At 39.7% G+C, this 25,688-nt stretch overlaps 1 protein-coding gene across 1 annotated transcript in view; it reads right to left on the reverse strand.

The window, feature by feature from the left end:
* INSR (insulin receptor) overlaps positions 1-25,688 on the reverse strand; it is a 176,067-nt gene that overhangs the window by 38,982 nt on the left and 111,397 nt on the right. Inside the window, exons 5-9 of the mRNA XM_089667526.1 lie at positions 20,764-20,908; positions 9,689-9,900; positions 5,174-5,300; positions 2,526-2,779; positions 2,227-2,394 (exon numbers count right to left, since the gene is read on the reverse strand). Coding sequence (XP_089523652.1) covers positions 2,227-2,394; positions 2,526-2,779; positions 5,174-5,300; positions 9,689-9,900; positions 20,764-20,908 — 906 coding nt within the window. The remainder of the gene's footprint in view (positions 1-2,226; positions 2,395-2,525; positions 2,780-5,173; positions 5,301-9,688; positions 9,901-20,763; positions 20,909-25,688) is intronic.

Below are 25,688 nucleotides of genomic sequence, written 5' to 3' on the forward strand. Positions count from 1 at the left end.
AGCTATGGCATCTTAAGAATTCAAAATGTTTCCACTAGGGGCTACACTTTCTCCTTTAGTGAAGCGCATAGATTTTACCTAATTCCCCCAGACATTATCACATTATCTGGTCACACACCAAGCTCAATTGACTTTCAAATCCCTTTACCATTTGGCAGCAAGAAACATTGGCATCTGAATGAAAGTCTCCTTCAGGATCTGATGGTCATGGGAGACCTACATTAACATTTACGTAGGCTGCCATTTTTTTTTATAGATTCTCAAAAACAGAGATTTGCCTATTACATAGTACAGAGTTATCAGTAAACAAATACAAGGAATCAGCTATATGGCACTATCTAAATGCAGCAAAAGTTTTGATACCCAAGTTTTGGCGTAAGACAGAGGTGCCGAAGGAAGAGGATTGGGTAGATAGAGTGAACCAGATTTGTAGGATGGAGAAATTGTACCATATGCAGGAAGACAAGATGGGGTTATACGATGTGAAATGGAAAAAATGGGAAAAATTTGTACTGAAGGTGAAATATATGAAGCTTCAGGGTGTGACATGTGAAAGAGCCTCTTACTTTTGTAGGGAAGATGTAGAGTAATGCAGGGTGAGGAGTATTGGGGGGGGGGAAATGGGAAGTTAGTTGAGAAGGGGTGGGAAACAGATATAGAAAGGGATATAAATAATGTTTTTTTATGTCTAATGAGAATATGATGGAATATGCATTTTATCTGGAAATTTAATAAATATTTAAATAAAAGAAAAAAAAATGAAGCATCAGAGCTGTCGGCTGCTCTGCATAAAATTTTCCACCCACATATCCTCTTCTGAGGAGCTGCATGTACTGGAGTGTGGGCGGGCACAGGGTGAAGCAGAGCAGATCCAGCCTCTTTCCTATTGGTGTGGAGGATCGGGGAAGGGGCTAGGCACAGAGGAGCACAAAGGAGGGGGGCCCAGAAAGAGAAATCCATTTGACAGTCATGGATGATCGCTGTAGTGGTGAGGTCAGCTACAAGCACTGATCTCCCTGTATAAATTGCAATGAAGCAGCTGGAAGCCGCCATCTTCTCCTCTCCCTCCCGTGACTTCCAGCTGCTTCAATGAAATCCAAACAGGGAGATTCATGCTTGTAGCTGGCCCCACAGCTGCAGTGATCATCCCCGACTGTCAATGTCACCTGCTGCAGTCTGGACTCACTCGTCCCCACCATATTTCCACTCACCAATGCGAGCAGGCGAGTGGAAATTTTGAGCCCTGTTTTACAGGAACACTCAGGCTCTGCAGAAACATTCGGGCTAGAACTCCCTTAAATCAGCATACCTCAGGAAAGCTAGTGACTTTAACAAGATGCCGACTCTCACATCATTAATAAAATAAGGACACTAAGGCTTTGGCCCACTAAGGGGCTAAATCAGCAGTCAGGATCCAGCATTACTGACCTTTTTGTTCTTACAGTAAGAGTTCCAACTCTGAAGTTGGGAGTATGGCCAGCCATAGATGGTTCAAATCCTGCTGAACTGGCCTGAGATTCAAACCAGGCTGGGTAGACTGAATGTACTGAACTTGATTGATCGATCAACCTGGGTACAACCATCCTGCCCGATCTTACACGCAATTATCGCTAGTGGCAGTTATAGCCGCTAGCAATAATCACTGTGTTCTCCAAGTGGGGACAGCTTCCCTCGTCCCCCCACCGGGCGAACACACTGATTTGGCAGGAGGGATTGCCATGTGAACACTGACTGTGTTGATGGGGGAACCCGTGGTTGCAGGGAAGAAATTTGCTCCGTCTATGGCTTGCCTAAGTTCATTGAGGATGAGTAAAACATCAATTAAATTTGTATCACAGGAAGACACCTTTCCATAAAAAAACAAAAAAAATATTAAAATCAGTTCCCTGCAAAAGCAGAAATAATACTCTTGCCTCACTAGTAATCTGTACCACCAATCTTCACTTCACTGAAGAATTACAGCCTCTGTAAGAGTCATTACAGCCTTGATAAGCTTCATTAGCATTTTCCAGCACTGACATAAAGGTCAACAGAAGGAACTACAGCACATGGCAAGGAAAACAGGCATCCGCCACTGCAGAAAGCGTTGACTGTTGAAGACTGTGATGGAGGCAGTGAGTGAGCAGTAAGTATACATTCCTTCTTTTGCAGGGAACGGTGTTTAAGGCTCTTTTTTTTTTAGCAAAAATAGTGTCCCTTTTACTTGTCTGAAGACCAGGCACTTACCCTTATTACAGTAATCCAGGTCACGCAGCTCACCGTCCTCTGGTTGCTCCTGCCAAAACACCAGATAGTGTGTGACATTTCCATTGGGCTCAGATGGTGGTTTCCACTTAAGAATAATCTGAGATGAGGAGTTGGACACGGAAATCGGATCAAGTGGAACAGAGGGTACTGCGAAAGAGAACAAAAGAAAAAAAAAATATTTATTTCTTTTTTAACTTGTATTGTATTGCAGAACAAATAACATGACGATACAAAGAAATATAAAGAACAGTGAAATAAATCTAAAGCCTGACACCTACTTGTTTCATTTGTTCGAATATAGATAATATCACTTTTTGCTCCATATGTTTTTGCCCTTTCATCTGATGAAGACACCAGAGTCTTCACAAATACTGCATACTGTGTCCATGGCTTCAGATTACGTAAAAGGTACCCTGGAGGATTTGGTGTCTTTCCATCTGTCGTGCGTTGTGGGGGATCCACATCAACGACAGTCCAGCTATTGGAGCCACAAGCATCTTGACCATCAAACTCTGTCACATTTTGGTGAGGTCTAGAAAGAAAAAAGAAAATTTGTACTGAATGCAAACTTTTAAAAATCAACTTCTACAGAACTCCTAAAGAAAACATCCTGCAATAAAATTTTTTTTAAAAAAAAATTGCAATGGACAGCAAGTTTTAATCTCAGCATTGAGGCTGTATCCAGGAATACCCAGTTCACCGAGGACTCTTTTTCGTACGTAAGGTCGGGCTGTAGAGCTACATAATGATATGCTTTATGGGGTTTCTGATCCACATGTTAACCCACTGCCCAATCGTACATGTACCACATTTTAAACTTTGATACTACCTTTTTTGGCTAGGCGAGTACTTGGGGAGGTGATCCATTTTAACTTGTCATAACCTATGCACGTTACGGTCGTTCAACCCATTAATCCCCCCCCCTCCCCATTTTTTAAAAAGAGGGGGGAAGGAAGGGAAGAAAGGGGGGGAAAGGTAAAAATAATTCCCCCCCCTTTTTTTTTCTCTCTCTCCTCTTCTGTCCTCAGACCCTACCTACCATCTCATTCTATATCTCTTTTGCTTACTGTTCTTTTTTCCGACTTCGTTCTTTTTTCACATGGGTCATACCACTCTGTTAGTCATGCTTCGCCGACTAAATAGAGCATTCACATTTACACATATATGATTCACTTCAACGATATTACATACTTGAATGAGAAATACGTAAACCATGACTTTCACAACATCTATGGCCTTCCTTGCTCTAATCTTCCTACCACCTCTTCATTTAAAATAGCGGTTACTCAAGACGCGATAACATTTACCAACATTGTTGTATCCACCTTACCCTACGTGTCCAATGGTTTGCAGTATCTGTTTGATGTACTGTTTTTCCCTATATCGGCTTCATATTACAGTTTGCAATGAGCCCCGTCTGCGAAACAGGAGGCATCAGGTCATGTCTTTGTTTTGACTTCGCTTTGTGGCTGTATATGTTTTATATGCTGTCTTGACTATTCTTAGATTAATAAAATATTTTTGGAACAAAAAAAAAAAAAGTTTTAATCTCAGCATTGCAAATCTAAGGCTACTAGTATTTTTAGGATAGACATGGAAATGAATAGAATTCCTGCTAGTTTTTATTGCTGCCTCTGGTCACATTTGGGAAACTTCAAATTATGAAAAGAATCTTGAACCAGTATTATCTTCATATACAGAATATGGATTTATTTTAAAGGAATATATGACTTGTTTCAATGAATGTGTTATGGATATACACATAATAATTGGTTATCCAGTCAAATTGCCTGTGTATTACCATGTTTTCTGTGAAATGTATATTCTACAAACTAAAATGTATTATTCCTGGATCAAAATGTACTTTGTTTCTACTTCTTGGTTGTATAAAATACATATATAGTACATACTTTATGTATGATACCTGTGGTATCTTATTTCAATATTTGTTTATAATGACATTGAGTCTCTGATGGTTTACATATTACTATGGTTTTCTGATAAATACCGCCTTTCCTTCTCTAGCCCCGTATTATATAATGAAAGTGTATGTATATAAATAATTAAATGCGGAGTCTACTGTATGGGTGTGATTTATAGTGGTCAGCAAATAAAACTTTCCTTTGGACACTGCAAAGATACATCACACTGCGGTCTGCAATTTACATTTGTTCATAAAATGAAGCCATGCTGTAAATCTACAGTGTTCCATAAAGTTCTCTTTAAAGAGTTTGTTTCCCCAACATTTCATATTTCTGATATGCATCTGTGTTACTATGTATGTGCATTAAAAACATATCCTGTTCTCTTTGCACCGCTTCCTTTGTGTGAAATAGCTGGTGATCTTGCCAGTCTCCATGCTTTCCTTTTTCAAACTGACGAAGCCAGGGCATGAAAGCACATTCTTTGCCAGTGTTGTCAGATTGCATCTTTACATTCCACCTAGGAGGACATTCTGCCTATACTTCAGTTGTCTGACTTCTGTTAAAATGCTCTTCACTATGAAAATCAATGTACTGCTGTTTCTCCACTGACCTGCCCCTCGCCACAGTGTATTTCTGTCTCTGCATTTTTCACAGGACTGCAAGGTTTTGCTTTGCATTTCTATTTTAAATGGAATGGGTTGTTATACAAAGCAAGGGGTCATACATAATTTATTGCTTCAGATTGAACTCTTAAGAGTGGAGAAGAGGCTGGTCACATGACCAAGCTCTCCTCCCAGGTCATGTGACCTAGGAAGGGAACTTGTGCTCTACTTTGTAAATGAGTGTGTGTGTTTTTTAAAGCAGTGGAATAGCAGCAGTAATCAGGGCCCTATGTTCTGTATTTATGCATTATCAATGCAAAGTCTATTCATTCAATCTTTTGGAAGAGGCATGTGCTAGAATAAATTTAGAATGGATCAGCACTTTTCCTCAATACTTACGCTTCCTTGTAATGGAACATGAACCCCAGCAAATCTCTGTAATCAGGTGGCCAGTAAGCGTCCCATCTAATCAACACTTTATCATGGCTGGCTTTTATAGAGTTAAAGCGTAGAACATCATTCTCACCTGTAAGAGAGACAAATGTTAAAAGCTTCGGGGTATAGATTTGTAAATGAAGGCCCAAACAAGGTCTGAGTAAAGTAGGGCAATTTTATGTCTCAATGCTGCTGACAATTCAAACTGACAAGAAAGTTTAAATATGTTGGGACCCCTTGACTGATTGTTGGTTTATTGCAACTGCAAAATGGACTGCCTACAGCTTGCTTAGTGGCAACATTTACTCACTCAATAGGTTTGTTCCATCATCTCCACAGCAATAAAACTGCATATAGGTTACCAAGAGAATTTGTATTATGCTAAGAATTCTCTTCATAGGATAACAATGGATAAAAACAGAAGAGGAAGAGTTTGTTACCCCACCTCTGCAAAGACCTACTTATGAAAGTTATATCAAAATTGGAGATGTGGTATAAGGAGTTTGGAAGACCATGACATCCAAATGTAAGAGTGATACTTACTGCAAACAGAAGGCATGTCCAGGTCCCTGCATGTCAGTTTAAACCTTTTGTACAGTACCTTAGCACTTCAGAAACCTGGGTCATGGTATCATGAAAAAAGCAATGAGCATCTTTTGTTGCTGAAATTGGCTCATTCCTTACCACTTTGTTAGCCTAACTAACCAAATTTGACTTTACTCCAATTATTTTGGATGAAAACACCTAATAAAATAGTGGATAACTTGTGTGTTTAACATACTGAAAAATAACGGTTTGAGATCAGGTTTACAGTTCTTAATGATTCTGCATCTAAAATAGCAAATATTGGAATCCCACAAATATACACATTCTTCCTAAAAAGGTAACTATTGTAAAAGAGTAAATATAGAAAAAAAGACAATGTGCACAATCATAAAAAAAACAAACAAAATAGCCACTAAGCTGCTGCAATAACACTTATAAGTGATCCCCACTCAAAATAAACCAATCTGAAAAACAGTGTTGCGCTAGCTCATAAACGCAATATTCAAGTACATATAAATATATCAAAAATATACAATAAAACTCCTTATAATTGACAGTTCAATCAATTATTGTGCATGATTAAATGTGTTTGATATAGAAAACTACAGTGCTCCACCGTAAAATCTGTGCACCTTCACCTATGGATAAAGATGGCTGCAGATTTTACGGTGGCGCACTGAAGTTTTTTTGGAGCACATTCTATATCAAACATTTAATCATGCACAATAATTGAACTGTCACAATTATAAGGACTTTTATTGTATATTTTTGATATGTTTATATGTACATGAATATTGCATTTATGAGCTAGCGCAAGTGTTTTTTATTATTGTAAGAGAGTGAATTTTTTTTCAGTGCATTTAGATAAACTTGTAAATAGGAACACAAATCCTCTATTGTTAATCTTTTGAAAACAGCATCACTGCCTTTAGAACAAGTACTGAATTAAATGACAAGTTGTCAGGCTAAATTTTAGAAAATATGGCACAATTTGTGTAAAAAAAAAAACGTATTCAGACTCTGAAAACAGTATATCTTTTTGATCCATCTGACCATAAACACATCTAGACATACTTGGTAACCTCACCCTTTATCATACAAGACAGAACAGGGTTTTAGTCAGACAACACTTGAAAGCAGGTTATTTCTGCTACGTTGTCTATTTGGCATAGTGCTCTGTAAATAATTTCCCATGTATTAAAGTAGAACTAAGCCTCCTATCCTTTACAGTCAAGGAAGCAGCCATCTTAATCTGTTCATAGATGGGCAGAATTTAAAATAAAATTCTTAGAAAAAGAATGTTCTAAGAAAGTTTGTTTTTTTTAATCATTAGTGGGCTAAATTAAAGTTTGTTTCTAACCACAGTGAAGAGAAAATTCTAAGAAACCGGATGGCAAATTTTTCTCAAATGACTACATTTCTAATAGTGTAAGTTGTTTTCATTTACTCATTGCAAAATTAGATGTTAAAAGCAAACCAAATTTTTGTACAAATTTAAGACTTTTCCTAAGGATTTTTGTTCAAAATTTTATCCATCTATGGCCACCTTAAAGCCTTGTATGCATGGTGAGAACATCAGATGAATGACAGTCCGTTTTTTTGCAAGCTAGCCTCATATCGAGGAATAAAGAGGTTACTAAAGTTACGACTTTAAAAGTGATGTAATGTATTGTATTATAATTTATTCTTTCATTTCCGAGCATGCTTGGTCTTGGTCACTCAATTATGAATACTGTACTAAGTACCGTATTTTTCGCTCCATAAGACGCACTTTTTTCCCCCAAAAAAAAGGGGGGAAAATGTCAGTGCGTCTTATGGAGCGAATATAGAGCGGCCGGTCCGGTATTTCCACCGCCGCCGTGCAGAATACCGGGCCGGCCGCTCAGCTCTGCAACGGGACCTTATGGAGAGGACTGCTGACCTTTGGGGAGGTGGGGAGCAGGTACCTGAATTGGACAGGTACCCGCTCTTACTTCTTTGTTCTTTGATCTTACCTGTTCCTCTATCCAGCGGCGCGCTGTCTTCCCGGCCTGTGTAGTGCGGGCACTGGGCATGACAGCCGGGTGCCAAGTGCGCATGCGCAAGAAGCAGTGCTTTTTGTGAATGGTAAGGCGGTACCTGGGACACATGACCGATCCCAGAAGCCGCCGGACCAATCACAAAGCGCAAGTGCTTCTCGCTCATGCACACTGGGCACCCGGCTGTCATGCCGAGCGCCATTACAGAAGCCGGGAAGACAGCGCGTGGCTGGATCGAGGAACAGGTAAGATCAAACAAAAACTCTGCGGAAGTAAGAGCGGGTACCTGTCAAATTCAGGTACCCGCTCCCCACCTCCCCAAAGGTCAGCAGTCATCTGTACTGTCCGCAGTCTCTGGTCATCCCTGTGCTGTCCGCAGTCTCTGGTCATCCCTGTGCTGTCCGCAGTCTCTGGTCATCCCTGTGCTGTCCGCAGTCTCTGGTCATCCCTGTACTATGTCTGCAGTCCATTAGTTCAGAATTTTTTTCTCCTGTTTTCTGCCTCTAAAACCTAGGTGCGTCTTATGGTCAGGTGCGTCTTATGGAGCGAAAAATACGGTAAATGAAAATCATTAGTTCTGGTATTGTACAAGAAAAAATTTTGTGCTTGCTCTTTCGGATAATTTCTCATGAACTGTCGTTGCTCTCAAAAGCGGTGTATTCACAATCCGATTACTGAACACACGCTCCAAAAGCGGTATTTTTCATCTGATTTTCTCATCGTGTGACTAGGCTTAAGTCTCTGATCTGCAGTTGACATGGTGCTGCACATTTGATCAGCTATTGCATCAACCATTTGTTGGATTGACAGTTTGGTTCTGAACTAACATAAGCACATCAGTAACTGTAACAGTTATCATTCAAGATATGACTTGAATGGAACGGTTTTAGTAAACCGTTAAATCAGTAGCCTTAGTTCCATGTAAAGTGCTTCTAAACCCATAACAGTTTAATCAGTCTGTATATGCAGTAAAGCATGCTCGTTATACTCACTGTAGAGCTTAAGGAGTTATTCCTCTGCAATGTGTACAACGGATGTTTGAACCTGTCTTCTCTGATCCTCCCCTTCTTCCATGTTCCCCAGCCTCGGGGACACTCTGCACATGCTCAGTTTGGTGTGTATTGCTAGAGAGTTTTTTCTTTTTTTGTGGGAGGGTGCATGTGATCAGCACAGGACGAATCAGCACTGTCCAGACAGAGGTCAGGGGTTGTGCAATCTCATAGGGCAGTGAGAGAATGAAAACTGCTCCTATAGGCTTTAACCGGTGCTCAGCTGAACACTGATAGAAGTCACAAGACTGCTCTAACTGCTGATGAGAAAAGGTATTTAGCTGTTTATATTTACTAAAATATTTGCATTGCCATGTTGTGTGTACTGTGGGAGACCAGATAGTGAAATCTGGGTCCTGGGTTTAGTAACACTTTAAATAGCTAAAAACAAACTTAAAGCAGAACTAAAGTCCATAAATACTCACTTCCCCTTGCAATGCAACTTCAGAAAGCTCTCTTGATTACATAGGCATTTCTCAGATCTTCTTCTGGGTTCAGCATTTTTGGCTATCTTGATTGGCTGGCCCAGGATGACATAACTCCCCTGCATGCACATTAATTTCTCCCTGCACTGGGCAGGTGCTGGGAATGTACACTAAGCTGTACCTGCTAAATTCCTATCTTAACAGTTGTTTAAAGTTGAAAAACCGATTGCAATGAAACTCAGAGATCACTCTAATGGCTATTCTACAAATCACCAAGTAAGTTTTGTCATGTCATAGATGCCTTTACTGATTCAACTGAATATTTTCTGCAGAGTTTACGGTCAGATGAACAGAAGGTGGTTGTTTGACATCCAAATTGCTTGTGACACGGTGTATTGCAAGATCTTAATTGCAGTTATTGCGCACATAACATATACTCACAGGATGCCTGGTCCCCATTAGTCTTAGTTGCAATATCATTTTTATCCTGCCGATTAGCTCCAGTGACTCTGACCATTTCACGAATTTCTTGTAGACAGAGGCGTGGGTTGTAATGAAAGAAGAGTTTTCCTTTAAGAATTGTTAAATTGTGCTTCTGCCAGTCCCAGAGCTGTCTCAGATTGGTATTGTCAAGTGCATAGAAGGCATAATCACTGCATACAAAAAAATAAAATAATTAATTGTCATTACTTAGTTAAAAGGTTTACAATGCATATTTATCGAAATACAAAAATGCCTCTAATTTGCATACAATAAGCTACATAACATATATGATCTCTATACATCTTTATACAATTGATTACATCACAATATTTACTTACACTACAGGAAAATAACGGATTGTTGGAAAGAAAACAGCTACTTCTATTTAGATACATAGTCTGGTTGAAAAAGACATATTTAGAGGCTCAGGGTAAACCTCTTTATATATGATAAAACGGTGTCTTTAGCAATTAACCAATCATGTGAATAGTATACTCAAACACCAAACAACGCAGAGATGGCTGCAAAAAACAACTGTGTTCCCACAACAAACAATAGGTATAGAATATAAAAAAAATATTGCTGCTCCTTCCCTTTAAATACTATTACACCTTGTAAACATTGTGCACAAAATATAAATGCCCTTTTTGTCATTCAATCACCATATATGTGATAATACAAATCAATTAAACAGTTCTTTCTAGGGATGCACCGAAATTTCGGCCACTGAAACATATCGGCCGAGAATAGCCCTGTCGGCATTTTACCGACAAGAGAAATTTAGCCGATACAGGGCACTGTGTACTGCAGATGTGAGGGGGGAGAGCTGAGAAAGGCATGAGAGGAGCAGTGTATGCTGTGACTGGCTATCACTATATGTCAGTATCGGTTTTTAAATGTAATTACTGGCTTTTTTTTCCTTCACTATAGCTCACAGAATTAGCTGTCACTTTCCCCTCAGCTAAAAGAAACAAAGATTCCTTTTAGTTTATTTCCCAAAAAAGAAACAAAGATTCATTTAGCTCCAGGGAAAATGACAGCTAATTCTGTGAGCTATACTGAAGAAAAAAAAAGCTGGCAATTGCATTTAAACACCAGCACTGACAAATAGTGACAGCCAGTGAGGGAGCCTCTCTGTATACACTGCTCCCTCAATGTATACACTGCTCCTCTCCTGCATTTGTCCCCTATGTAATAGCAATAAAATCATAAGTTAAAAAAATAAATAAAAATAAACATGAAAGTAGAAAAAAAAAAAATTGGAGCCTCCCCACCACCACATACGCAGACATTTCGCTCCTTTATTGCCTGAATGTGGATTCTGCATATTCCCATATGCAGTGGTCTGGTCCTTTAAGTTGCAGTCTTCTTCCCTCTATATTAAACTTGTGCAAGATAGAAGTATCCCACAGTGTGGCAAATTTTAAACAAATGCATTTTATTGCATGAACTGCACTTACATCTAAAAATAAAATTGCAAGATATATATATATAAAAACAGCGGGGCCTCGGCTCCCGCGTCACTTCCGATGTCAGCAAGTACTAAAACCTGGATCTGCCTAGACACTTGTCGTCACATCACGTGACTTCCTCAGTAGGACATGGCCGGGGGTTGGATTGCTCCATAAATAGCGGTGTCTGTTTACAATCTCCATAGTGACCAGATACAATAATACTCATTATCAAAGCTCATCAAATTCCATCTCACCATACTCCCTGATATTCACAAGCTATGCACTTATAATACAAACAGAAATAAAATGAGAAAAAAATTAAACACATGTATATATAGAATTCTTGTAAATGTCGCCATCTTGTGGAATAAAAACGTATTGCACATGAATCAATACTACGAACCACCATAGCAATTAGGGTATTTATACCTACACCTAGTTTCCCTTACATGTTGCCATCTAGTGGATTAGGCAACTATTGCACAAATTTAAATGAATATACACTGTTCAAAAAAATTAAAGGAACACTTTGAAAACACATCAGATCTCAATGGGGATCATGCTGGATATCTATACTGATATGGACTGGGTAATGTGTTAGGAAGGCAAGGCTGCCCCATCGTTTGATAGAAATGAAAATTATCAACCTACAGGTGAAAAAAAATGATACAGCAGGCTTGCCCATTTTGCTGAAATTTCATTGCAGCAACTCAAAAATGGTACTCAGTAGTTTGTATGGCCCCCATGTGCTTGTATGCATGCCTGACAATTTTGGGGCATGTGCCTAATGAGACGACAGATGGTGTCCTGGGGTATTTCCTCCAAGATCTGGACCAGGGCATCACTGAGCTCCTGGACAGTCTGAGGTGCAACCTGGCGGCGTTGGATGGAAAAAAACAGGATATCCCAGAGGTGGTCTACTGGATTTAGGTCAGGCGAGCGAGGGGGCCATTCAATGGTATCAATTCCTTCATCCTCCAGGAACTGCCTGCATACTCTCGCCACATGAGGCTGGGCATTGTCGTGCACCAGGAGGAGCCCAGGACCCACTGCACCAGCATAGGTTATGACAATGGGTCCAAGAATTTCATCCAGATACCTAATGGCAGTCAGGGTTCTATTGTCTAGCCTGTAGAGGTCTGTGCATTCCTTCATGGATATGCCTCCTCAGACCATCACTGACCCACCACCAAAACGGTCATGCTGAACAATGATACAGGCAGCTTAATGTTCTCCACAGCTTCTCCAGACCATTTCACGTCTGTCACATGTGCTCATGGTGAACCTGCTCTCATCTGTGTAAAGCACAGGGAGCCAATGGCAGACCTGCCAATTCTGGTGTTCAATGGCAAATGCCAATTTTGCTCTATGGTGCCGGGCAGTGAGCACAGGGCCCACTAGAGGACGTCAGGCCCTCAGGACACCCTCCTAGATTGTAAGCCCGAAACAGCAGGGCCCTCAATCCCCTCATGTTTTGCATTGTATTGTTGTTGTTCTGTCACATGTTCTGTCCCCCTTTGTAATGTACAGCGCTGAGCGAACTATTGGCGCTTTATAAATACTGTATAATAATAATAATAATAATGAAGTCTGTTTCTGATTGTTTGGTCAGAGACATTCACACCAGTGGCCTGCTGGAGGTCATGTTGTAGGGCACTGGAAGGGCTCACCCTGTTCCTCCTTGCACAAAGGAGCAGACACCGGTCTGATGGGTTAAGGACCTTCTACAGCCCTGCCCAGCTCTCCTAGAGTAACTGGATACAAAGAAAACAAACAGAGGGCGCACCGGCCTAGTTAGTGCATTATCATTAAAAATATTTAATAAAAGGATAAAAAGTATCGTACTCACAATTGACATACAGGACAAAGGCACATCACACTAAACAGCGGTGTCCAATGCACACTGCATAGAAGTCCATAAATGGAACCCTGTACTTCCAACTGGCTAACGCATTTCGAGGACACAGCCTCTTCCTCAGAGCCCCTCGAAACGGCCGAGTCCTCGAAAGACATTAGCCAGTTGGACATCCAGGGTTCCATTTATGGACTTATATGCAGTGTGGATTGGACACCGCTGTTTAGTGTGATGTGCCTTTGTCCTGTATGTCAATTGTGAGCACGATACTTACTTTTTATCCTTTTAATAAATATTTTTTACGATAATGAACCAGGTCGGTGCGCCCTCTGTTGGTTTTCTTTGTATCCAGTGACTTTGGACTACCCCGGTCCGTTGAGGGCAGCAAAGAGTGCACATTCCAGGACATCTGAATTGTTACCATAGCCTTTGCAGAGTCCATCCCCAGCGCAGGAGTAGAGTTTGCTGTGTTTTCGTTCTCCTAGAGTAACTGCCTGTCTCTTGGAATCTCCTCCATGCAATTGAGACTGTGCTGAGAGACGCAGCATACCTTCTGGCAACGGCACGTATTGATGTGCCATCCCGGAGGAGTTGGACTACCTGTGCAACCTCTGTAGGGTCCAGGTATCGCCTCATGCTACCAGTAGTGACACTGACCCTAACCAAATGCAAAACCATTGAAAAACATTTAGGAAAGACTAGCAGGGTAAAAAATGTCAGTGGCCTCCACTTGTAAAACCATTCCTGTTCTGGGGTCGTCTCATTGTTGCCCATCTAGTGCACCTGTTGTTAATTAGTTTCAGCTGCTTTGGTGTTAATGAAATTACCAACCCCCTCTGCTACTTAACTGACCAGATCAATATCCCAAGAGTTTAATTGACTTGATGCTATACTCTGATTAAAAAGCGTTTCTTTAATTGTTTTGAGCAGTGTATAACTCTAATGGAGGGTAATATCTATGAGTCTATTAAGATATCTGCTCGGTTGGTCTGTATGTTAATATCCCGATATAATGTATTATTCTACCTTATAGACCCACCCCTAGGTATATAAATATGTGATATAGATTTAAAATCTCATCCTACACTACATACATTTAAAAATCGCTAATGAAACAATTAATATCAAATTCAATATTTACCCCTTTTGGTGTCATGGTCTATAAGTCGTATATCTACTGGGATTCATGATGGCTGAGGGATTTGATTTTATTAATACCCCTTCAAAAGTCCCCAAAATTGTAGGGTTTTTGGATCTTTTTTTATGGCATAAGCAGAAATGATTTAATACACTATGATGCTTATATCCTATAGATATATTGTATACATGGTCGTGAATTATTTCTACTAATTTCCTTTTTGGTTGGTCTCATGTATTGGAATCCACATTCACGCTGGAGTATATACACTACCCCCTCTGTGTTACATCTGATCAGATCCTTAATTTTATATGTTTTACCGACTGAAATTGCTATAAATTCTGTTCTTTTCCTTGGATTATTCTTCCTCCGTTTACATGTGTAGCACTGCCCACATTTGTAAACTCCCTTCTCTTCAAAGAATGAAAATCCCTTTGTCTTTGATGGATCTGGTATATTTTTCACAATCGCATTTCTCAGATTTGGGGCTTTTTTATAAATAAACTTTGGTTGTTCTGGGAGAAATCCCCCTAGTAGTCTATCAGATTGCAGAATGGGCAGATGTTTTTTCACTGTCTTTTTGAATTTCTTGTGTTGGACATTATAATCGAATATTAATGCGCCATCATATTTTTCTTCATTGACTTTCTTCTTGCCCTGGATCAACTCTTTCCTTTTAATATTCTCCACCTGCTGTATCTGATCTTGAATTAACTTTTTATTATATCCCTTCTGGAGACATTTCCCTTTAAGTATTTCTGCTTGTTCACGAAAATCATCCTCTCTGGTACAATTTCTTTTTAAATCTCATGAACTACTCTTTTAGAATGTTCAATAACCACGAAAAAAGGTGGCAACTGTCCTACGTCATATAACTGTTGTGATCAGTCTTCTTAAATTGGTTTTTGTCATTAATTTATTTTCATTTTTTGAGATTGGAAGATCTAAAAATTGGATCTCTTTCCAATTACCATTCCATGGTTAAATTGAGGTTTTTATCGTTCTTATTATGTCCATGATTAATTTTTTCAAATCCTTCCTCTTGCCTGCTCAGACTATTACAATATCATCTATGAACCTTTTGTATAGCTTTAATTGTTCTGGTCATCGCTTATAGATCTTTTTCTCCTTGCCATAAAGAAATTGGCTACACTTGGAGAAAATTTTGCTCCCATGGAAATGCCGGCGTTTTGCTTATAATATGTTTCATTGTACCAAACCTAGTTCTGTTCTAATGAATATTCCAGGCACTCCAGAAGGAATTTTCTTTGTCCTGTTCCTACATTTCCAAAACTTCATTGCCCAATCTGTCGCTATTTTTCCATCCTCATGGTTTATGATGGTATATAATGATCGAACATCTGCAGTGGCTAGGATGCATTTCATATTTCGATTAATTTTTGTAATCCCTGTAAAAGTTGTAGGAGGTTTTTTGTATCCTTCAAATATGATTTAATTTTCGTTACAACCAGCTGAAGGAACCAATCAATATATTGGCCTAACCTATCTCCAACTGAATTTATCCCATTAGCTATGGGCAGCCAGGTGGATTATGTTCATCCTTGTGAATCTTGAGTATACTATAAATGATGGGAATTCTACAAGATGATGGAAATAAATATTTTTCCTCTTTTGCATTCAAATATTTTTTCTTTACTCCTTTATTCGCCAATTTTTTATACTTTAATGTTGATTTTTGATGTGTGTCAGCGTCTCTAAGGGCCTTTCCATCTCTTGGTGGCATGCTTCCTTAGACAGAATGACTGTGCCACCTCCCTTGTCTGCAGGGTGTATCAATGTCTTTCCTATTCTCCAATTTTCTTATCCCTTCTTTTATATCTCTTGGATCTCTTACTTTTTTTATCCTTATTTTTTCCAAATCTTCTGACACATACTTCAATGTGTTTGTCTATGTTGTTCGGATTAAATAGTAATTTCTTGCATAGATTACTATACTGAATATCTTCTGATTTAATTTTATTAGTTGTTCTTGAGGTTTTGTTAAGATGTTGACTTTTCTTACATTTGTCCATATTCCGTACCGGTGCAAATTTAAGCCCTTTATCCAATACTTTTACCTCATTCTATGTAAGAGGTTTACCACTGAGGTTATAGATGCCTTCCCCCATTATTCTCTTTGTCACCACTGCGCTCACCTCAGTAGTTCACAGCAGTTAAATATAATGCAGGACAGTTGCTACCATTTTTTGTGGTTACCTTCCAAAACGGCAGTTCATGAGCTTAAAAAGAAATTGTACCAGAGAGGATGATTTTCATGAACAAGCAGAAGTACTTAAAGGGAAACGTCTCCAGAAAGGATAGTTCATTCAAGATCAGATACAGCAGGTGGAGAATACAGAAAGGAAAGAGTTGATCCAGGAAAACAAGAAAAATATGATAGCGCATTAATATTAGATTATAATGTCCAACACAAGAAATTCAAAAAGATAGACTTCTCCCAGAACAACCAAAGTTTATTTATAAAACAGCCCCAAATCTGAGAACGGTGATTGTGAAAAACATACCAGACCCATCAAAGACAAAGGGATTTTCATTCTTTGAACAGAAGGGAGTTTACAAATGTGGGCGGTGCTACACATGTAAACGCACGAATAATAATCCAAAGGAAAAAAACAATGTATAGCAATTTCAACCGACAAAACATATTAAAATTAAGGATCACATGCAACATGGAGGGGGTGGTGTACATACTCCAGCGTGATTGTGGATTCCAATACATGAGACCAACCAAAGGGAATTTGATGAGCTTTGATGAGTATTATTGTATCTTGTCACACTAGAGATTGTAAACAGACACTGCTATTTATGGAGCAATCCAACCCCCGGCCACGTCCTACTGAGGAAGTCATGTAACGTGACGACACGCATCTAAGCGGAGCCAGGTGTCAGAACTTTCCTAGATCGGAAGTGACCCGAGAGCCAAGGCCCTGCTGTTTATATGTAAAACTTGCAATTTTATTTTTAGATGTAAGTGCAATTCATACAATAAATTTTAATCTTAAAATATGCCACATTATGGGATACTTCTATCTCCCACAAGTTTAATATAGAGGGAAGAAGACCGCAACTTAAAGAGCCAGACCACTGCATATGGGAATATACAGAATCCACATCCAGGCAATAAAGGAGCACTGATGCAAGCAGCACACCTGCAGTGGTTATATCTTATAGGGTCGCATAAGGGGAAAAAGGTGCTTTAAGACCACACAGGTCCATCTATTGAGGTGAGCGCAGTGGTGAAAGGTGGCGGGCATTTTTATACATGCAATTTGAGGAGCACAATAGACTTTAAAATGTGAAAGAACTGTTTAATTTACCTGTGTTATCACATATTTGGTGCTTGAATGACAAAAATGACATTTACAGTATATTTTGAGCACAATGTTTACAAGGTGTAATAGTATTTAAAGGGAAGGTGAAACAATATATTTTTATATTACATATGAAAAAAAAAGACATGTCCATCGAAATTATCAATACATTAAAGTCTGCTCTGTTTTGTTGTTGTGAGTCTTGTAATTTTAAAGACACTAAACTCTGGCTTTTTTTTTTTTTTTTAATCTGAAAGTGCAGCTGCAGCCAAAATCCTAGTACAGTTTTTTAAAGCTGGCAATTGGCTCTCTTTTAAAAGTGATCACTTTTACAGCGCTTGTAAAGAAGCCAGTACCCCACCCTCCCTTCCCCCGCCACCCACAGTGGTTCCTGGGCTCTTCAGGAATCACGCAATCTGTGTTTGATCATGTGCCTAGGAGGGCAGGGGAGACGTCAGGGGTCTAACAGATCCCTGATGTCTTCATAAAGATTACCAGTAACTGCCCAAAGCTATCACAAGAGGGCTTCTTCATCCCTTGTGATAACAATAAAGTTAAATGAAAAACTGTTTAACAAAAGGTGTAACTAAAAAAAAAAAAATTTTTACTCACATGCAAATGTACATGTAGATTGCACCACACGTAAGGTATCACACTAAATGTCGGATTGAAAACAATAATTCTAGTGCAATAGCTCATGTTTAACTCTAAATTGAAAAACCAGTAAAAGGCTTTTAAAGCATCACCTATGGACAATTTTATTTACCATAATTTGCCATTTCACAGGCATGCGCAGTTTTAAATATTGACATGGTTTGTCTCCATTTACTTGACATAACATTTTATATTTTGCAAAAAAATTGGAAATTATATTGAGTTTTTGCGCACTAACATTAATTTTTGTGTATTTTTTCCTGAAAATTAGCATTTGATGAAGACCTGCGCAAATATGTGACATAAAATAATGCAACAGCCTCCAATTTATTCTCCAGGGTCTCTGCCTTCAGAAAACATTTAATGTTTGAGGGTTCTAAGAAAATCAGCATTTTATTGCTAGAAAAATTAAACATGTATATGAAAATTGTCAATATTGCCCTGAACAGCAAGTGGTTAAGAGATACATTTTTGAAACCAGTACGGATTACAATGTTCACTTTCAATCTAGTGTTGCTCTGGCAATACTTTTCCAAGACACTAAGGGGTTTATTTACTAAAGCTGGAGAGTCCAAAATCAGACTCCCTTCTGCATAGAAACCAATCAGCTTCTAACCTCAGCTTGTTCAATGAAGCTTTAGCAATGAAACCTGGAAGCTGATTGGTTTCTATGCAGAAGGGAGTCTGACTTCGCACTCTCCAGCTTTAGTAAATAAACCCCTAAAAGGTCCTTAGTCTGATGGCCAGCATTATTCAATCTACTTCCTCTGAGCTCAAGTTGTCCTAGACTTGCCCCAGTTTGTACCTAGACTGTGAAAGGAGAAGCAATCAGTGACAAGCTAATTTATCTGCCACTATGTTCCTTTCCTATCACCATGCTTTTTGGCAGCACATGAACTGACTGGCTCCTTGTTCTGTTTCTTCATCTCACACTTCAACCCAGCTGTACAATTAGTTACACTGCTTGCATTTAAAAAATACAGTTAATCATGTATTAAAGTGGTTTTAAAGTAAAAAATGCCACCCTCACCTCCTTAGAACATTTACTGTCTCAATCCAGTGCTGTGCCCATCTGCAGGTGCAGGGTGGGGCTGAGCCACACTGTGTGTACCTTTGGATGCACACAGCCTTGCTCAGGCGTGCACCCGTTTGAGTGCTCCCACTGCAGCCAGCTTGCTTTGAGAGCACTCACAGAAGTGGAGGAGCAGAGCCAGTGGGGGACTCTAGAAAAAGAGGTAAGAGACCACTCTGTGCAATACCATTGCACAGAACAGGTAAGTATGACTTCTTTTTTTATTTTAGGAAAAAATAGCCTTTATAACCACTTTGATACCTGCCTAGAGTTTAGCATTGTCTGTATGCTAACAAGCATATCTAATGAAAGGTTTAACTTTTAAAAAGTGTTGTGCAAAGGTTTATGTCTGTTAGACTATCACTTGCGGAAAAGGAAAGTAAATAAAGAATATTTTGTGGGTACAAAGAGCACAAAAGTGTGCATGCCCTAATAAGCACCTCCCATTGTCATCACAACGTGTCCACATCTTTGCTCTTCCAAGGCATTTTGCAAGCAATGCCCTAGTAGCACTGTAAGGAGACTTCGCTTTACTGTTTCTCCTTCTACAAGTCTGAAAGCAATAAAGTCAGTTAGCACAATGCACCAGTCACAATCCCAGCAATGCCTCGGTCTGAAATGAGAAAGGTTGCACTGCAGGAAACAATCAAAAATTGGCATTCTTTAAAGGTTATTTGCAAATGCAGGATTTTCTGATTAATGTGGAGAGTTAGCAACAGTTCTTTATTCAAATAAAAGAGGGTTCACTATTTAATTTAGCATTATACTGTATTCCCCTGAGATGCTTTTTTCTGTTCTCTGCAATAGACACCTCAAAGAACAGCACTGTTAACTTCAGCTAGAGGGTAGAGGTATTTTAGGGAGAAAAAGCCAGTGTGATAAGATTAATGAATACATATAGAATGGTACAAATCTCACTAATATATTAAATGTATGGTAACAGTATTTTGTGTGTTAAAGATGCTTGCAATAAAACCTGGACTGTATTAAAAGTTAAAATTAGCACACAATACAGGATAATGAAGATACTTTAGTCGTTTTCCTTTTGTGAATTGAGGCAATGGTGACAAATATATTCCTGTAGAGTAGATAGCCACAGGCATATTGTACATGTAAACTTTTTTATCCTGTTTGAGACTGGAATGTACAACTTCAAATATGTATCTCTCAGCAGTGCAATCAACATATACCTGGTTTACAACCTCTTCCGAATAATTCAACGTGTTGTTGGGTCCAGAAGGCCCTTAAAGCTTGTGCGTTGTGGTAAAACACGTCTTACTGGTCTTTACCATACATTCATTCTGAATAACACCGTGAAGGACGTTTACAGTTAAAAAAAAAAACAAACAAAAAAACCCGCAAATTCATATTTTGTGTATTGTGTTACAAAATTAATGGCTACCTTAATGCAAGGTCTGTTAGCACACAAAAATGTATGTACTAATGCACATACAAGCTTGAAACATCTTCAAAAAGGCCCATGCTGCAATGAAAAATCTATTAATGTATCTCATTTAAGCACACTTACCCGTTTTCCAGTGTATCACCTCTTATTACGCGTAGCTTACGGAAGAATGACAAAGATACCAAAGCATAAGACCGTCTAATTTTAAGGTATCCAGTAATCTCTTCTATGAGACCAAGGTTTGCTTCTAGTTCTGTGGCAATGTTATCTGGGAAAATTAAATAAGATAACGAGAACAAATGTAATATTTGGAATGGAAAGATGTATGGTCAGCTGGAAGAAAAAATGTTTGAAAGAAAAGTGAGTTTATGGAGAATATGCGTGTTGTGTTTCACTCAAGTTCTTTTAGAGATATCATTGAATGTCAACCACGTTATCAGGGCACATGTCATGAAAATGTTCTAGAGACAGCAATGAGCTACTTTACCTTCCACATTATTTTTCAGTTGCCTATGATGCACATTCTTCCTCCAAGGCACAGATACAAATTTAGACTTTTTTTTTTTTGCTAAATGTGTCCCCCATTGGAGAGATTTTCCTTCATTTTCTGTCCCGGGGACACAACAGTAAATGACTGGATAGCTCTCAAAAATAAAAAAAAAAAATCCCACTTGGGTCGTTGTCACCAAAAAAAACAGGGGTCGCCAATGGAAGATTTTCCCTCCCTTCCTGTTTCAGCACAGCCAAATTTCTGTCCCAGTTAAATCATCAGGATAAACCGAGAGAGTGAATCTCCCAAACAGAAACAAAGACTGGACTAAAATGCTGTTCTATCTTGCTTCACCTCCTTCTAAAACAATGTTTTTGAGGTAGAGATGCACTTGCCACCCCCTTCCCCCCAAAAAAAACTAAAAGTCAGCAGACACAAATACTGTAGCTACTGACTTTTAACATTAGGGAACCTACCCGACCAGGCATCCACCGTTACCCGAGCCGATTCTTCAATCAGCTATCGAGTGCTGGCACCGTCATCTTGACTAGGGGAAGCCAGCAGTGAAGCCATGCATGAAGCTCTATACACTTTTTGAACGGGCCAGTCTTCTTGGACCTGTGAAGTGTCCCAGAAGGGGGGGGCAGAACTTCCAGGGCGACAGTGGAAGTGGGTACCTGTCAAAACCAGGTACACAATCTCCCCTCCCCCTCAAAAGGTGCCAAATGTGGCAGCTAAGGGGAGAGGAGGCAGACAAGCAGAGCTTTCCCTTTTGGATGGTAATCTGCTTGAAACAATATGTAAAATGTGTCTGCTGTATTATGTACGTCTATGAAAAGGTATCATGTTCTCTTTGTTTTGCTTCCTTTGTGTGAAATCCCTGGTGTTCCTGTCAGTCCCTCTGCTTTTAGATTAAAAAACTGACCACACTAAGTATGTGAGCACACCGTGGTTAGTTTTCTGATCCGACTTGACACTCTCTCCCTTGCAGAGCTATTCACCTGCTGTTTCTCCTAACCTATGCTCTGAGCTCCATATGCAGCTGAGAACAGAGGGTAAGTAATTATTTATAAAAAAAAAAATGGAAAAAAAAAAAAAAAAAAAAAAAAAAAAAAAAAAAAAGGTATTTAGAATGTTTTTTTTTCTATACACAAATATTTTGCCTTTCATTTCTTTTTTAAACTGAATGGGTGGTTTTACAAGGTGAGGGTTTGCATACACCTAAACCACTTTAATACCGCTCTATAACCTAAAGACGGCTACAGTATGGTTCTCTTGCTCTGGGAGGGGGTCTATAGATGACTTCCTAGAATGCGCCTCAGGCATGCTTTGTGACAGCAGTCTCATTTGGACACAGCTGATCACAGATCGTGGTAAAGGGACAATCTCAGCTGCACTTTACCATGTGATCAGCTGTGTCCAATCACAGCTGATCACATGTAAAAAGACTTGTCAGTTATCAGCACTCCTTTCCTCACACGCTGCATCTGTGGCTGTCAGCCGATACCAAGCAAGGCTGATCATCAGTGCCCTGATTGTCAGTGCAGCCCATCACTGAACATCAGTGCCACCTCATCACTGCAGCGTCATCAGTACCTCCTCAGCAGTGCCCATCAGTGCCTCATCAAACCCCATCACTACAGCCTCATCAGTGTCCAGCAGTGCGGCCTTGTCAGTGCCCATCAGGGCTGCTTGATCAGTGCCATTTCATCAGTGCCTCCTCGTCAGTACCACCACACTAGTGCCCATCAGTGCAGCCTATCACTGCCCATCAGCGCAGCCTCATCAGCACACATCAATAAAAACTATAATATCAATGTCTTGGACCAGGGTGGCACAGTTGACATAGCATATCTTGATTTCAGCAAGGCATTTTATACAGTTCCACATAACGATCTAATACAAAAGTTGTACAAGCTAGGACTTAACCCTTGGATGGTTCAGTGGATATGCAGCTGGCTAAAGGATACCATATCTGTGCATGAAGATATGCGTCCTTGATGTTGCTAAAAAATCTCCTACCTGTAGGGAGGCCACTACTAACCAAACTGATTCCATACGAAAAGACCGGACATTTAGAATTGGATTTAGTACCTAGGGGTCCAAAATGGGCCTTACATTCCCAATTTGGTTTTGGGTGGGACTATAAACAGGTTTGAATAAATACCCTGAAAACCTTTTGTCTGCTGGAACCTCTGTGATCACTAGCTGAGACAACTGAATATTATGTGTGTAAAATAAAGTTCTTCTTTACTCTGCATTTATAGTTACATTTGATTTTAGAAACTGGGAGGGGAAGGATCCGAAATTCTAGTCTGTACCCCAGAGAAATCATGGAAATTACCCATTTGTCTTAGATTTGAGCCTGCCATGCAGCCACAAAATTCAAAAGCCTTCCCCCCACCTGAACAAGTGGGGGTGCCCACTTCATAAAGAGGATGACTTTGGATCAGTCTTGGATGACTTTTGCACCCAGGGACTCTTTGGGTTTTGATTCTGAGATCTACCTCTGGAGGCTGGGAACTGTGTGACAAAACGACTGCCTGGCAGATGAGGGCCCAGCAACCAAAGCCCCCGACACCTTAAAAGAAGTGCGTTTGGATTTTCTCTTAAAGGGTAAAAGAGAACTCTTTACCACTGAAATCTTTTGGATGTATTTGTCCAAATCTTTTTTATTTTTTTGCATGGCAGTTCTTCCGCTCCAACTCTTCAGCCACAAAATCCTGCGCATGTGCACTGCTAAGAGGGCCAAGCGAGAAATTTGCTGAACTGAATCTTTAAGAGCAGCAACTGCAAAACATAACGCATGCAGAAAATCCTCCAAATCCTCATTCGAGCACTCCCCCTGCACTGATGGTGTTCCAAGCCATTGCTTGACACAGTCAGAAAGACTCTGACAAATGACAATAGTTGCCACAGCTGGCTGTGTGGCAGAACCTGCCAGGGAGCAGGAGGACTTAACCACTTCCTGTCCGGACACTTTTACCCCCTTCCTGTCCAGGGCAATTTTCAGCTTTCAGCGCTATCACACTTTGAATGACAATTGCGCGGTCATGCAATACTGTACCCATATGAATTTTTTACCATTTTTTTGAGACAGATAAAGCTTTATTTTGGTGGTATTTATTCACCGCTGGGATTTTTATTTTTTTTACTATGTAAATGAAAAAGTCCAAAAATTTTGAAAAAAAGTGGTTTTTTTTATAAAATTTTGCAAATAAATAATATTTCATCCTAAATCTTGGCCAAAATTTATTCCGTTATTTTTTTAGTAAAAAAAAAAAATCCAAATTAGTTTATAATAAAACATTATAATTTTTAAACATTTTTTTTTACATTTATTATTTTATTTTTTTTATATTATTTTTTATTTTTATTTTTTATTTTTACATACTGTCACCCTAGCAGTACAGTGTCACCATGGTGACACTGTACTACTTGTGGGGGGTGATGAAGATTTTTTTTTTTTTTTTTACACTGATTGCTTTTACACCCATATAGGATGTAAAAGCAATCATTTCTCTTTCTCTCTGTCTGCATTCTTGCAGTCATTGAGAAATACTGAGTGAGCGGTGATTGGTCACAGCTTGTCACATGGTACAAGGCTGTTGTGAATAGCCTTGTACCATGTGACCTCTGTGATCATTCACAGATTTCACACGTAGTAAGCAATGATGTCACAAGTGACATCTTGCTCACTACTTTGCATGTGATCACTGATTCGCCAATCAGTGATCACATGACCGGGACCTCGTACAGAGGTCCCGTCCGACGATCGGTGTTTCACTGTGTCCGGAGGACACAGCGGACACCGGATCGCGGTGGTGCGCGCTCCTAGGGAGCGCGCACAGCTAGAAAAGGCGGGTGCCGTTTAGGAACGGCAACCCGACCTTGGACTGCCACCGCCCTGCCGTTTATAAACAGCAGGCGGACGGCAAGAGGTTAAAGAGAGATTCCAGCTTCTTATCTGCTGGATCCTTGAAAACCTGGACATTATCCCCAGGACATGTCATAGATTTATTCAGGAATGAAACAACTACATCCACTACAGGCAAACCCCATTTCTTAAACTTTTCTTCCATGGGATACAAAAAAGAAAACCTCTTTGGTCGAATGAAAACCCTGATCCCAGTTATCATACATAATTTGCTAAAAAAAGAGGATGCACCGGAATGGCCTAAGTACTCTGTAGAGGTTTCAAAGAGCCCAGAGAAGAATAAGTAATCTCAGAGGTTTCTATCGGAGGTAGCCTGAATCCAGACCGCACCATATCAGTGAGATGCTGGACTAAATATCTCTGAGACTGGGAGGCAGAGACCTCCTACTTCTCCTCAGACTGACTCCTCAGACAGAGATTCTACTGCCTGACCTTCCTCCAGTTGTTCCTCATCTTCAGGTTCCACCCAATCCTGCTCCAGGATTGGTGATTCTAGTGACAGGGATCTATCCCGCTTCTTAATCCCCTGGGAAACTGATGCAATTATCCCAGTGATCTTATCTTCTAACTCCGCTAAGGCTGAAGTAAGATCATCCTTTTCTACATATGCTGAGGCAGATG

Source organism: Staurois parvus, unplaced genomic scaffold (assembly GCF_062004578.1).
Source record: "Staurois parvus isolate SC_StPar_1 unplaced genomic scaffold, SC_StPar_1.0 ptg000053l, whole genome shotgun sequence".
In the NCBI taxonomy this organism is placed as follows: domain Eukaryota; kingdom Metazoa; phylum Chordata; class Amphibia; order Anura; family Ranidae; genus Staurois; species Staurois parvus.